Raw genomic sequence first — 15199 nt, forward strand, 5'->3', positions numbered from 1 at the left:
AATGGAGTGCTAATTCTCGTGAACAAATTTTGGGATAAAGTGTGTATTTCTTAATAAACCTTTTTTTGTTTAGTTTTTTACAATTTTACCTAAATTAAAGGTTAGATTTCTCTCATATTGGAAAATGAAGCTAGTGAGTGGAAGATAAAGCTAATAAACAAACCAAAAATTGCATAGCCAGTTTGTTCATATTTACCAAAGGTGTGACAAGAATGACATAATATTATCAATATTTACTCGTTATCATCTTAATTTCAGCAGTCACATTACATTATGACTCCTCTAAACTTATTGAGCATGTTAAATCACAAGCAATCAAAAATAATTGCAGGCCATTTTCATATAATTTTAGTAGCAATTACCTTTAGTAGACACTACTGGTGACATTATTAAAAAGCAAAGTGAATACATTCTGACGATCATCAGAGATGCATACAAGTGGTGTGCTCAGCATATCAATAAATGATGACATTGCAAAACATTTATATTTTGCAACGCCAACATTGTCCCTCATCGTAACATCTTACTGGAACTATCTTGCTACGTATCTAACATTCATTTATAAGCTTGTTTTTTGCTTTACGATTCAAGACACAATTCTTACCAAACCAGTTTGATTTAATGTATGAATTAGTTTCACTCATTCACATGCGTTCGGTATGTGATCATTGAAGGACATCATGGAATAAAACATGGTATTGCAGTTGGTCAACCGGACTGTGCTGTCTGTGGTACACTGCAGCGCGTCTCAGAATAATGAGGCATGATATTTCAGTGAATGCTGACACTGCACTGAGAGCTAGTACATAGACATTATACACTTATATTTCCAGCTAACATGTGCGCTACAGTTCTAAATCAATAAGGCGTCAACACATCAACTAATGATACATCTGTCACGCACAGAAATACACACACACACACACACACGTGAACACACACTAAACACACAAATAGGGAGGGGAGAATTTGGTGGTGAGGAAAAAGAAGAGATGATAGCTACAGTAGGGTATTCTTACATGTCAAGGCATATTTTCAAGACACTTGTGAAACATTTTCCTTTTAACAAGAACAGCCACCTTGACCTGTGCACCCTCTGCATTCCTTCTCTGATCTCAGACAATGTCACCAGAATACGTCTCCACCCACTCTTTGGTCAAGGCTGCTTCCCTAAAGAAAATAATTCATGTACTGTAGGAGAAAGATACGTTTAGCACAGAGTGTCACATTCAGGATCCATATCTGACATCTGTTGAGTTTAGGCAGACACTCAGCCGCTCCGACTCGCAGTCTTCTCTGAGCAGAGCCCCCAAGCATCGGATCTGATTGGGTGTGAAAATTGAACCAAACTAAATAATTGCGCCTCAATTAAAAAATAGTTAAAAGAGTTTTAGAAGTTCTGAAAGTAGAAAGGAGCCATCCCCTTTGTTCCATCACCATCAGCCTCATTCAAGGTCACTGCAATGTTCTGTGCAGTGCAGAGAATAATAAGACTCTCTCTGGTGTTGTTGAGATGAGTGGTAGGTGACTAGGCAACTGATGTCAGGGGGCGTGCCCCATTGAGGATCTGCTTTCTCCATGGTCCCTGGGGTCCCGAGGGTCTCGTCTCGGCTCTGGGAGTCTGAAGGAACGAGACACACAAGAATATCGGGGTGAGAAGAAGATTTGTCTTTCTCGCTTGCTTTCTTACGCTCTGTCCCACGGACAGACTACAAACATGGTACTTATCAAAAGCCTTGGCTAGTAACATTTTGAGAATGGAAGTAGATCTCCTTTCTTCTACTCAGTGGTTGCCAGTAGGGGTGTCGTGATGTACCGGTACTGACGATAACCATGATATTTAAAAACTGAAATACTGACATCATGTTAATAATACACATATGATGATATCGTATTCACTAGGCAAAAATGACTTTGTATTTCTCCTCTCGGTGTTAGGCCTTGTGGGTCTTTTGTTCATCAGATCATCTGGTTGCCTTTTCACCATCTATTAAGTGTAATTGATCATTTTATATGCTTTTTATACTTTTTATTTGTCCAGTTATAGTAACAGACTTTCTCTCCACCTCCCTGCAATCGTATTTGGAGTGTAATTCATTTGCCAAAAAAGAGAGAAAACACACAAACAAAGCTTAAGATGAATTTGACTGATAGCAGCATTTATATTTTTTCACATGTTTATAGATACCGCGATAATATTGTTATTGTGAATTCTTTCAGATAATTGTGTAGTGAAAATCTGATATCATGACAGCCATAGTTGCCAAGTGATCTAAATGAAGTGATTGCTAAATCAGCGGAGCCTATAGCAACTTGAGACAGGGTGATGTATTCCGTTCCACTGGGGACAGGCTACACTAATCATATCCCCTAATTGGACGTTCTGTGGGGGACAGAACGGCAATCCACCATGAGAGAGAAGGGGGAGCAAAAATACTTTTCCATCCTCCTCTTTCCTCACCCTGACCTAAACCAGAGCGAGAAATGACCTAAACCTGGCATGATGCATACAGTGGGGGGGAGCCAAAGCACCTCTAGAGGTGTGTGACTGTTTAATATTGGGTGTGAGTGCATAGGGAATAGTATTACTACCGTATATACTAAATACTGGGTATGACTTGTTGTCCAATTATTTGTATTGTATTTTCAGACATTTTACTACAATGGTAGGAGACTACGATTGATGTACATTGTATAGACATGGGATGCATTTGCATTGTACATCTTTCTTTTGGTTACTGTCACTTTAAGACAGGTGGTGATTGGACTTAACAGCTGTGTGTTCAACTGTAACAAAGTGGGTGCCTGGGGTTTTGGACGGCAGAGCAACAAAGCATTCTTACCATAGTTGCAGGTTCCTCACTCAAAACCTTCCTTTCCAAAATTTTTGGAAATGAAAGAAAAAAGGTGCAGTTGTCTAAGAAGATTTCTTTAATGTACTCTGTTAACTGTGAAGCAAATGGAATAAACAGCATACACTTCATAATTCGTAACTACGTGGAGTCCTGTGGAAGTCTGTTCTTTATGTTAGCATGCACACCAGTCAAGGAGCTGTTGCCAGCACGCTACCACCAAAGCCGAAGGCACCGTCAGCTCTTAGAAGTGAAATTCACTATTTGATGGAAGACTGATACCCTCTATAAGAAATGTGCTAAAGGCCAGTCTAAATGTTTTTAATGCTAAGTCTTGACTTTGTAAATCTCAACATTAATGAATAACTTAAAATAAATATAACTAAAATATACATTAACCACTTCAATTAAATAAATTAACATTATCATCTATAGAATACTATAGGATGTTTGAATTATTGAAATGGATTTAATCATTTTTCTTTTTTTCATAATAATTAAAAAATATATATATACCACAGACCCTTTGCAATTATGTCATTATGTCATTCAGCACAATGCTGCTCACCTCCTTCTGTTGGGAATAGGGCTGGTTCAGGGGGATAGACAGACAGGGAGTAGGGCTGGTTCAGGGGGATAGACAGACAGGGAGTAGGGCTGGTTCAGGGGGATAGACAGACAGGGAGTAGGGCTGGTTCAGGGGGATAGACAGACAGGGAGTAGGGCTGATTCAGGGGGATAGACAGACAGGGAGTAGGGCTGGTTCAGGGGGATGGACAGACAGGGAGTAGGGCTGGTTCAGGGGGATAGACAGACAGGGAGTAGGGCTGGTTCAGGGGGATGGACAGACAGGGAGTAGGGCTGGTTCAGGGGGATGGACAGACAGGAAGTAGGGCTGGTTCAGGGGGATGGACAGACAGGGAGTAGGGCTGGTTCAGGGGTATAGACAGACAGGAAGTAGGGCTGGTTCAGGGGGATGGACAGACAGGGAGTAGGGCTGGTTCAGGGGTATAGACAGACAGGGAGTAGGGCTGGTTCAGGGGTATAGACAGACAGGGAGTAGGGCTGGTTCAGGGGTATAGACAGACAGGGAGTAGGGCTGATTCAGGGGTATGGGCAGACAGGGAGTAGGGCTGGTTCAGGGGGATGGGGATGACATGGGTAACAGGTTAATTTCCAACACTCACGGACTACACCCACCTTCCTTTTTGAAAAATAGGGTAACATACTATCGCCCTTTCTTTTATCTCTTCTATCCTCTCTTTTTGTTTTAGGAAAACCAATTTTTCTTTAGTAAACGGAGACATCCTTGATGCCCCATCAGCACTCCTTACTCGCAATTTAGTGCTAACAAATACCATTCGCACCTGGTTTGGAGACAGGAACGAACCATTTAATGTGGAGCGGGTGTGGGGGGGTGCAGAATGCACCACACAAGGGCTCTCTGGACATTAACTTTTTGCCAAAAACAAAAAAATTGGATAGGTTAATAATTTTGTTTTAATTAATAATTTAATATTTTTATATATATATTGGTACCTAATGTTGTAATAATTGTTTTGGGCCCCTGTCAGTCAGGGGCCCTTAGAATAGTGCTTGATTGCATAATATGTACATGGTGGTCGGGGGTGTGTGAAATGGCTAAACACTCAAAAAATCTCTGCTCCAAAAACTTCCAATATTTTCCCCTCAGCCCACACCTCTTACTCTGTCACAATCCCATCATCCCCACTGCCTCTCTCCTCAATTTTCTCCCTTCTCTTCTTAGGATCAGCTCAAAGACCCTATTCCTCTGTTCTCCCCTTTAAAAAAAGACCAACTACTTATTCCTCTGGCCTCCCTCCCTCTCCTCTGGCCTGTCTCAGCCAGCAGAGCAGCACATTCATTAATCAGGAGGCAGGTATCTGTGTGCTCCTTGAGTCCTACTGAGCTTACCTCTGTGTCAGTGTGTTGATGTGTGTGTGTCTGTGGTTATGCCCAAAATTGTGTGTGTGCTCTCTTGTGTGCTAAAACAATTTGTACGTGTATGTGTGTATGTGTGTGCGGGATGCTCTCGGAGCGCTACAGAGCCCACCTCCCTGACACATTTTCTCTTCTGGCTGCAAATACAAAGATCTGCTTCCTGCACCTCCATAGGAGCACAGAACCTCAAGACACCTGACAGCCAACAAGGGCACCTAATCAAAGAGCAGACACACATGGAGACACACGCACACATACACACACAAATGTACATACTATGTGTGTGTTGCATCCATATTTTACTAGGTAGGCTACAGTACTGTATGTCACACAGAACATGTTGTCATTTACAGCACCAACACGGGGAATAGTTACATTAGAGAAGATGTGATGTCTCCAACAGAAGATGGAGGGGGTCCCTGCTTCTGCAAGAGGCTCCATATAAGACACACACACACACAAACATAGAAGCACACGCACACTGTACACAACACTCACACATTGAACACACACATTGTTCCTCGTATCTGAATTTAGGGGGAAAACCCATGCGTTGGGGGCTAACTCAAAAAGGGTATTTTGTGTAAGTCGGTTCCATCTTTCATCTCCAGTCAACCAAAACTTCTCCCTGCTGTTTGATATCACAATGTAATTACAAATATATTCACATGGCTCCTCTGCGGGAAAAATGAACTATTTCCATTGCGATAGTCCTGGCAGCCTTAGGACACATGAATGTAATAAGTATTTTATTCCACCCACAGCAGAGGTCAATACAGGACAAATGTCAGAATAACGAGAAAAACATTCCCCACGTGGTTAAAATACCTCTTCTTACTTCTCTCTCAGCAAGCACAAAAATGCAAGAAAGCACACTCACCTACCAATCCCCTCTGTCTCTCTCTCATTCTCTCTTCTTCCACCATCACATCTCTCTAACTCCACCATCACATCTCTCTAACTCCACCATCACATCTCTCTAACTCCACCATCACATCTCTCTAACTCCACCATCTCTTCCTCCACCATCACATTTTTCTAACTCCACCATCACATCTCTCTAACTCCACCATCACATCTCTCTAACTCCACCATCTCTTCCTCCACCATCACATCTCTCTAACTCCACCATCTCTTCCTCCACCATCACATCTCTCTAACTCCACCATCACATCTCTCTAACTCCACCATCACATCTCTCTAACTCTACCATCTCTTCCTCCACCGTCACATCTCTTTTCCTCCACATCTCTTTTCCTCTACCATCACATCTCTCTAACTCCACCGTCACATCTCTTTTCTTCTACCATCACATCTCTCTAACTCCACCGTCACATCTCTTTTCCTCTACCATCACATCTCTTTAACTCCACCATCACATCTCTCTAACTCTACCATCTCTTCCTCCACCGTCACATCTCTTTTCCTCTACCATCACATCTCTCTAACTCCACCGTAACATCTCTTTTCCTCTACCATCACCACTCTCTTCCCAAACCATCTGGTTGTCTTGATTGTCTCTCTCTGTCATGACCCCTCTTTATTTGCCATTCTGTAACTTGTTCTCTTCACTTCACTCTGACTGCCCTAAACAGACCACTGTGGTTATTGAGAAGTGCTCTCTTACTGAGGCCTTTCCAGGTTTTTACCAGCCATCACTTATATTATTATGGGTTTTAATGTAGTCCTTGTATAATTGATCGCCACCAATAATTTCCTCCTCCCCTGGCCCCTTACTATGTGCCATGGAAAGGGACCAGCTAAGCAGAAACTGTGGAGCTCACTGTCTGGGCTCCACAGATGATGGATGGAGGGATGGGTTCCAAATGGATTGGATGTGTATGTTTTTTGAAGAGAGAACACTGTGAAAGGGGGAGTGGAAGAAAGAGGGAGAGAAAGAGTTCTCTGGGGGAAAAGGAGCTGCAAGTTTTGAAAAAAAAATCTCTAAATAGTACTAATATCCACTGACTGGGTAAATTGGAAATGTCTCGCCAATCTCACCCTAAAACGAAGCCATTGCTCATTTTGGAAAACTACCTGACCAGAGGGTAGGATCAAGCACTGTGTTGCATTCCGTCTCTAACTTTCCTCTCTCTGCTCTTTTCAGGCCTCGCTGCTGAGGCCTAAAGAGACAGACAGAGATTGAGGGAAGGAGAAAGGCAGGAGGGGAGTGTGATGTGCCCTGATTGAATTTGAATTCCCTACTCTTGGCAGAGAAACCGCAGGGCTACTAAATCATCATCCTGAAATGTACCCATTGCACCTCAGCCTCGCTGCCTCAATCTGGCCTTACTGCTCCACGCATAATCAGACTGTGCTACTCCTGATGGGTTGAATGTGACAGGTAATGGAGAGGTTGGGGTTGATGATTAATGTAGGGGGTGACGTCGTCTGGTTCCACAGCGCCTCAGAATGTAACTTAAATGGAAGCCAATGATTGGAGCAGATGAAGCAGCTACTGGTTGTAATTGGCAGATTTTTTATAGACGTATCAAAGTTCCACCAAAACTCCCTCTCCTGCCTCAATAACCACCCCTGTTCCAAGTCCCACTCTGAAGCACAGTGTTTTAAGCCTCTACATGCTCATGCCGGGTTGACAAGGTTACATCCTTCCTGATTTAGCTGTGCTTTGGTGCTGCAGGAGACGCCAGGAGATAAGGTCTTTCATGATTAAGCGCAGAGGTTGTCTAAGGGAACACATCACCAGAGCACCAGAGCAGAGGCACTCATGGTAGTCATCTGTGTGGTAAATAAATATCCCCTATTTGCATTCCCAAACAGCGGTGATGCTGCCGAGACCTACTCCATCACATTAGCCAGGAAGAGAGGAGGGCCCATTTCTCAGCGCCCCTGGGGACTTGGAGAGGGGAGGGGCCATAATGAGAGAGGATCCTTAATAGTTATTGATAGGGCCCCCAGGACTTCCTCTTACCCTGGCTCTATAAGCACTACAGTCTGTCGCTACTTAATGAAGTAAAACTTGTAGCTTCTCCAGGGCAAGTTGATTTAACATTGCAAACAGCTCAAAGACATAGACCGATCAAGAGAGAGTGAGTGACTGATGGAGTATAATGGATGAAGAATGAGGGTTAGCGAGTGAGAGAGAGAGAGAGAGAGAGAGAGAGAGAGAGAGAGAGAAAGTTTGTCCAGATGGTGGTCCCTTGTGAGATAATCAATATGATGGATAATGTATTTGACTCATCATAGTGAACACCCTACTGGGTCTAAGTGACCATTGTCATGCAGGGTGCTCAACCCCATGCTTTCTCACCCACTTTCTGTCTTTCCCTTCCTCTCTCTGAATGTTTCCCACTCTTCTTTTGTCTCTGTCCCTCCCTCCCTCCCTCGCTCCATCTCCCTTCTCTCATCCATATCTTCCTCTTTCTCTCTCGCTCTCTCTCTTGTCTCTCTCGCTCTCTCTCCTGGTAAATGCCAGTAGATCTGTCATCCCTTTTCATCTGACAGCTGCTCTGTGTGTAATGTGTAATTTAGAAATGGCTGATGCTCATCCACCTGGTCCTGGGAGACCATGTGCCATCCCCCAGTAGTTTGTACTGCAATCATCCTGTCACAGAGGATCTGACTTGGGGATGGAATATGATCAGAGGAAATACAGGGCGCATAGAGGGGAACCAGGGTGAGAAAAGAGGGAGGAAGAGAAGGTAGGGAAGAAGAGGAGGGGGGAGGAGGGGGGAGGAGGGGGGTGGAGGGAGGGAGGGTGAAGGAAGAAGAAGACATCAGTGCATCAGCGTCTGAGCACAAAAAGCATTCTCTGTCAGAGTGATGCAGAGGAAGAAAGAGAACTACTATTATGTAAATTGGATTTTGTGTTTGTGTGTGTGTTTGAGGACTAGTCGCTATCATTTCATAGTTTAAATGGGAAGATACATTTTATTAATGTACGCTTTAACCACGATGCCTCCAGATAAGAGCTGTAAATAGTACAGTTAACTGGTTGATGGTGGATATTCTTTCTATACAATTACTGATGTTGGAGTGTCTATTATAAACTGCAGTGGCTGGCTGATGCAACCTAGCCTGACCTGAGAGGGAGTTAATGCCTGCCATGCTCGTCCACCCATCATCATCAGAATCCTTTTCACTTCATACAAGCCACCCACGCACCACAATAGAAGAATAGAGACAGAAAGAGGACAGTCTAATGAAGCAATGAAACAATGCCTCCACAGGGAGAAACCGCTGGAGTAAAGGGACTATTTTTCCATCAGAAATTATTCCCAGAATATTTTTTGAAAACAATTCCTTAGATACAGCTACCGGAAGAAGCAGATGAGGCGGGTGGAGATGGTGGAGGTGGAGGAATACGTCCTTCCACATGCTTTTCTACATCAGTCTACAGCCCTACAGCTAAGTATACAGAGAGTACATTCCCTCTCATCCATCTATCTATTACATATACAGGACTAAACTAGGGGGAAAATGGAGCCTAGTGGTCAAAAGCCTGGGGCCAGTAAACAAAGTTCCCCAAGCCAACAAAGTAAAAAAAAAAAACCTGTTGTTCTCTCCCTGAGGAATACAGTGAACCCTAGTTGCTCCCAGGTCATTGCTGTAAATAGGAATGTGTTCTTAGCATACTTGCGTAGGGATTCTTTTTTTAATAACAACTGCCAAAATACCACAGTTCCTCCACTCACAGAACGTGGCTATCATTTTTTCACAGCAAAAAGACGACACTGTCGTGCTTGAAAGATATCGACTGAGGGCAGAGAGATAGTGTTCACCAAAGGGAGATGTGACGTTACCGGCCAGAAAAAAAGCCAGGGTAGCTGATGCTTCAGAGTTTACATTGCATATGATTGATGTGAGCAAAACAGAGCTCAGCACAGTAGGGGAAGAAGAATCCATCTCATTAGTTTACTGACCCAGTGCCTCCAGCCACCCAGGTTCCAGCTCATGTTCATGAATCCCATTATGTTAAAATGTACATTATGAAAATCACAGGATACTACCACTCACCCTCAGAAATCAATGCAATCCACCCACCATGTGCACTGTAGCATACAGTACATCAGCCTGGAGATGCCTCTGTGTACTATCGGCTCTGAGATACAACATAAAAACACACAAGGGCAGCGAAGTGGAATGAAAGCAAGCAGTGACGTTCATGTAAATCAGAGTTGACGAGAGAGCCTGCGTTACAGTTTATACTGTAATCCACCTAACTTCCAGCGCGTGTTGAGTACATACGCAACCTGCCTTAATTACGGGAACGAACAAAGAGCCATTCAGATGAGCGTATTAACCATGGTAAAGAGTCAGTCTGACACAGGCTCATTTATTGCTTATACAATCACTTTTGCCACAGGGGCAATTGGAGAATTAATTGAGGAGAGTTGAATAAAGCCACGCCAACGCCACCTGCACAACCAGCAAAATAGAAAATCACTCATTAATTAGCAGTGCAGAATTTAAACTGGGGCTAAACATAAAGGCACAAAGCAGCCTCACTGTTGGCGCTTCGGGGAGGGCATCTCGTGTAACACCCCATCACGTGATGGATAATTCCCCTATAAAGCTGTTCTTCACAGAGATGTAAATAGACGAGAAACAATTAGAAATGCACTCAGCAACATCCTGGGCTCAGTCTGCCTTCTCCACTAATTAAATAGCTATTAATAAGCAATTAACCTGGATGATTGTCCTACAGAAGTAAGAAGAGGGAGAGAGAAGAACAAATTTAAGCGGAGGGACAGTTACAGAAAGAGGAAAGGCGGAAAGGAGGATAAGGCGAGATAGAAAGAGGGAGCGAGAGCAACAGATATATGGAGAGAGCAAGAGAAATAGAGAGCAAGAACAGTCATCTCCTCTAGTGGAAGTGATGGAGCAGCCTTGAAAGGCAGATAAGAGTTGTTTTATTCTCCATTGTTCTATTCAGGGCCAGATGGAGAAATGGAGCATATCATTGCCTCTAGTAATACTGTCTGTGTAATGTAGGACAATGTGTCGGGCAGGATCCCCCCCAACAAGCAGCCTGCAGAATACACCAGGCAGGAAATGGGGAAGGCTTTGCATAGTCCTGGAGACCTCTGATGCACTAAATAGACAGTGTTGCAATACCATTTGGACCTGGGTTTCATTGGTACTGAATAGTAACTCCTGGAGCAGTAGGGTACTGCAGCACTCATCACCTCTCAGATGAAGACTGCTTCCTGATAAAACTGACTGTATTTAGATTTTTTTTTTTACAGGGATGGAACAAAATCACACCCATTTAGCACTGCAGGAGTGTTGGTCATCTCTAAAATATGTATTTTGTGAGTGCAGCACTGCTGAAATGTGCGGCAGAAGGTATTATCCTTATCAGGAATTAAAATAAGGTATTTTGATGTGTTTGTGGTTTACTGTGGCATTTCAGTTTGGATAAACCTTTAATGTTTCTTTCCAGCTTTTTGAAATGGATCCAAACTTTAAACGGTTTATTTTTTTCCTACGTTTAAAAAGCCTTTTTCTTCACCGGAGTTTACAGTACATATTTAAGTACCCTTATAAAAGAAGGGATAGGAACTTTTATCTGTCCCTCTATTCAACAACACCTCTGGTGTGCTGAAATAAACATGTTGATAGCTGACGGGATAAATTACAGTGCAAGTTTCTCCTTCCCTGCTTCCCACATTTTGCTCTATTATAAAGTTTTCCCATATGAATGGCAGAATTTTTGCAGTATTTTGTTTTTGATGTTTGCACCAATGTTTGTGGAATGCACATTTAAAATAGAGATTTTGGTAGACAGAAAATCTGAGATGCTGGAAGACTGCTAGCATGTTAATGTATTGAGTAACATAACCCAGTGCTGATGAGCAAGTCTTATTCATGCAATTTTACATCAAGCTTCAGAGTCTTGTTCAGAATGGTCATGAAGTTAGACAATATCTCAAACAGTAAATTATGTTTTAAAGTTGCTAGCAAACATTTGGTTCTGAGTTTTCCGGAATCCAGCTGCCTCAGATGACACTGCACCTGCAGAAATCTCAGTTGATTATTGCCATAACATCATAGAGAAATATTTTGATCTACAACCCTGTTTCCCAAAAAGTTGGTAGGCAATAATTTTAATGTTAATGGTTAACAGAAGTTTCTGTATGGTGTGAATGCAGAGACAAAATGTTTGCTTTGTTATTGCCTAGCTTGCTTACTTCTTGAGATAACACCACTCTCTCATATGAGATGGCCCCAGAACAGATCGGAATGTGTCCCTAATTGATGAGGGGTCTATTCTTCAGGACTAGTTTTGTTATCCTTACAGTAGACAGTAGTTAATAAACCACAGTAGTCAGTAAACCAACCCCCATGCCTTTAGTTTTAGGATATAAACCAGTTCGGGGTTCAGGGAAGCTCTCTCTTGCATTTTCCTCACTTCTGCTTGCATCTTGAATCTCCGGAGAACTTTTATCCATGATACTTGTACTGTCATTGTAATACTCTCTTTATATATTGAATTAATTTGTTTAATTAATTCATTGACTATTTGGAATTAATCTAAAAGGGGTCAAAATCCAATTCCTTCACAAGCTTGAATGAGATCATGACACAAAGTAGGCTAATTAGTGTAGATATAGGCTAGTATTTAACTCTTACAATGTTTAAATTGGTATAGCAACTACATATGAAAAAAGTTTATTTGGTCTTTCCAGCTTGATTGGTTCTGGAGATACTGGCTATTTAATACAGTCATAGTCAATAAGTGTTTAACACTAAGCCAAATGCCTATGGGAATTGACATTTCAGTTTGTAATTAAAATAGAACTGCCATTTTGAAAGCTACACCCTCCTCCTTACATGAGTTTTCCTAAATGGGCGTATATTACATTGCTCCGCTGTCAGAATTCTAAACTCACAAACGGAAACCTATTTAGAGGCTATTTACCTGTTTGGTTTACCCTATTTTGCGACTTCATCAGAACTTATTTTGCGACTTACACAGAACTTAATGTTGGTACCAAGGCAGCCCGCTAACGGTACCCAGGCGCTTATCACCCCTCACTGAATGTAGGACGTCAATGGATGAATGCACGATACTCCCAGATGAAGGATAGTCTTGGTTGAATTTGAATGAACTTACAAATGATTTCCATGTCCATTCAACAAATTAATTAGGCTATTATTGAAACATAATACAAACGATTATCACCCGTTACCATTTTTCAATAGGTGATTCAACTTCTTGTGTAGGCTAATTCATCAAATACATTTCTAAAATGTTCATGTAAATATACCAGACATTCTTTACCAATAGCCACCTACCAATTCAACAAAGGTAAAACATGTTACTGTTCAACTTAGGAGACAAAGAGAAACAAAATCGCATACACATCCTATCATCTCCCTTTTAATTTTCTCTTCAGATTTTACTGAAGATTAAGATTCTACAAATGTATTACGGTATATAATTATTCACTAAACGATATATTAAATAATTATTCACGACACAAAATGCCACTGCGAAATGGTACTGTAAGTTATCCTTTGATCATCCTTTTACTCTGCTAATCGAATTTACATTTTTAAATTTCCTTATTCATGTATGTCACGGTGTGGTAAGAAAGGATCCCAGGCGCCAGATGAAAGGTGAAACAAGGGTTTACTAAGCTGAAAAGCATAATGGGTAATAGAAACAATGAAGGTAGAAACGGCTAGAACTGATAGAAAGGAACAAGCACACTAGGCGAGAAAAAAAATGAAAACACTAGGGCTGTACGATTTGGTGTTTGTGCTATTGCCATAGCTGGTTAGGCAAAGATTCTCAACCCTTGAGGTAAATTGTCTTCCACATTAATTATTTTTCTAGGCATCGACATTGAAGCTGAAACTTTCAGTAACCATACTGTTGTTTACGTGGGACAATACTGTATCTTGGTTCCTCTCGCTAGCTTGAAGCAGATGTCTTCGCTAGCAGTTTCAGTGTTAACTCAATCTAACATTGAATATAAATTAAGTATTTAAACCAAATTAGTCCAGGTATTTAAGTCATCTTCAAAAATACCTACAGCACCAGCAAGAAAAACTATTATGGACGAACAATGCATGCTCATTTCGTCGCATGAAGCGCATCTCATTCACCTTTTTTTTTTAGCTGAAAACCGGGCAAGTTGGCGTTCTGGATATTGCATATGATAATATCGCAATTTCCATCATAATTTGATTAATCGTGCTGCCCTAGAACACAAGCGGACCACGAGCAGACAATACTCCACAAAGACTCCAACAAACACAAGGGCAGTAATAGGTTGTAGTAGTGAGGTAGAGCCTGGGGTGTGGCGTGAATGCGGTGCTAGTAGAAAGAATGGAGAGTGGTGGCCAATAAGCCGCCAACACGGAGCGATGTGATCATCCTTTTACGCTGATAATCAAATCTAAAAATAAAATTAATTGAATAATACACTGCACTGTCTTGACTTGAAGAGAGGCTACATATCCTTGGATCTAAAGGAAAACTAAATTCTAATGGATTCATTTTGAATAATGTAAGTGTACATTTGTAGAGGCTAACAAACGAATGAACATACTATAGCATGTGTTCTTAGAAATAATCATTCTATGTAGTCTTATTAGTTTTTTTTCCTATGATAAGACCTTCAGTACAAACACATTCTTGTCTTTTCCAGATTCATTAACCATTTAAAACAAACAAATTCTGTAATTCACAATTTTTTTGACTATTCTATATAGTTGATGACTACCCAGTAGATGAACTGATGCTCTGGCTGGTTGGTGATGCTGTGAAGGAGAATGTGCATGCTAATAGGGCCGATTCAGATGCAAATGACGAGAAATGGCGTTTGGCTCTGGCTGATACTGTTTGTCTGAAAGGCTTGGTGGTTCTAGTGTTAACCCTAACCCTTGGTCTACAAGCATGTCAACAAGCTGGCTGGATTTGCTAAATCTCTATGAAACTTTGTGTTTGGTTCACCCAAGTAAGCGTCCTGCTTAAGACTTGAGAGTAGTTTCTAAAAAATGCAGTATAGGGATCTCTACTCCTTTCATATTTAACAAAAACATAATTACTCGTTGCTGGAAAATAATGTTTTACCTTCACAGTCATCCATCCTTTCAAGTACAACACATTTAAGAAAGGTTGGCATATAAAAGCACCCCCCCACTCTCTCTCTCACACACACACACTCACACACACACACACACACACACCAGAACACAGGCTTGCACAGCTGCTCCCTCCCTTATTTGTCTTCCTTAATGGCTGACTACTGGCTCCACTGCCATCAGAGAATCACCCAGGTGCCGAGTCAAGTTGTCTGGGAATGCTTTGGAATGCTGTGTCTGTACGTGCTGTTTCTCAAAGCAACGCTATGGACATTTCTTTCTCCCTTTCTCTCCCTCCATCATCGATGGAGAGATGGCAGACACAC

At 41.8% G+C, this 15199-nt stretch overlaps 1 protein-coding gene across 1 annotated transcript in view; it reads right to left on the reverse strand.

The window, feature by feature from the left end:
• Window positions 1-344: 344 nt before the first annotated feature.
• The window catches only part of trim44 (tripartite motif containing 44), a 71303-nt gene continuing 56448 nt past the window's right edge, over window positions 345-15199 (reverse strand). The window contains exon 6 of the mRNA XM_010883674.3: window positions 345-1621. Coding sequence (XP_010881976.1) covers window positions 1543-1621 — 79 coding nt within the window. The 3' untranslated portion in view covers window positions 345-1542. The remainder of the gene's footprint in view (window positions 1622-15199) is intronic.

This window comes from Esox lucius, chromosome 19 (genome assembly GCF_011004845.1).
Source record: "Esox lucius isolate fEsoLuc1 chromosome 19, fEsoLuc1.pri, whole genome shotgun sequence".
Classification (NCBI taxonomy): Eukaryota; Metazoa; Chordata; class Actinopteri; order Esociformes; family Esocidae; genus Esox; species Esox lucius.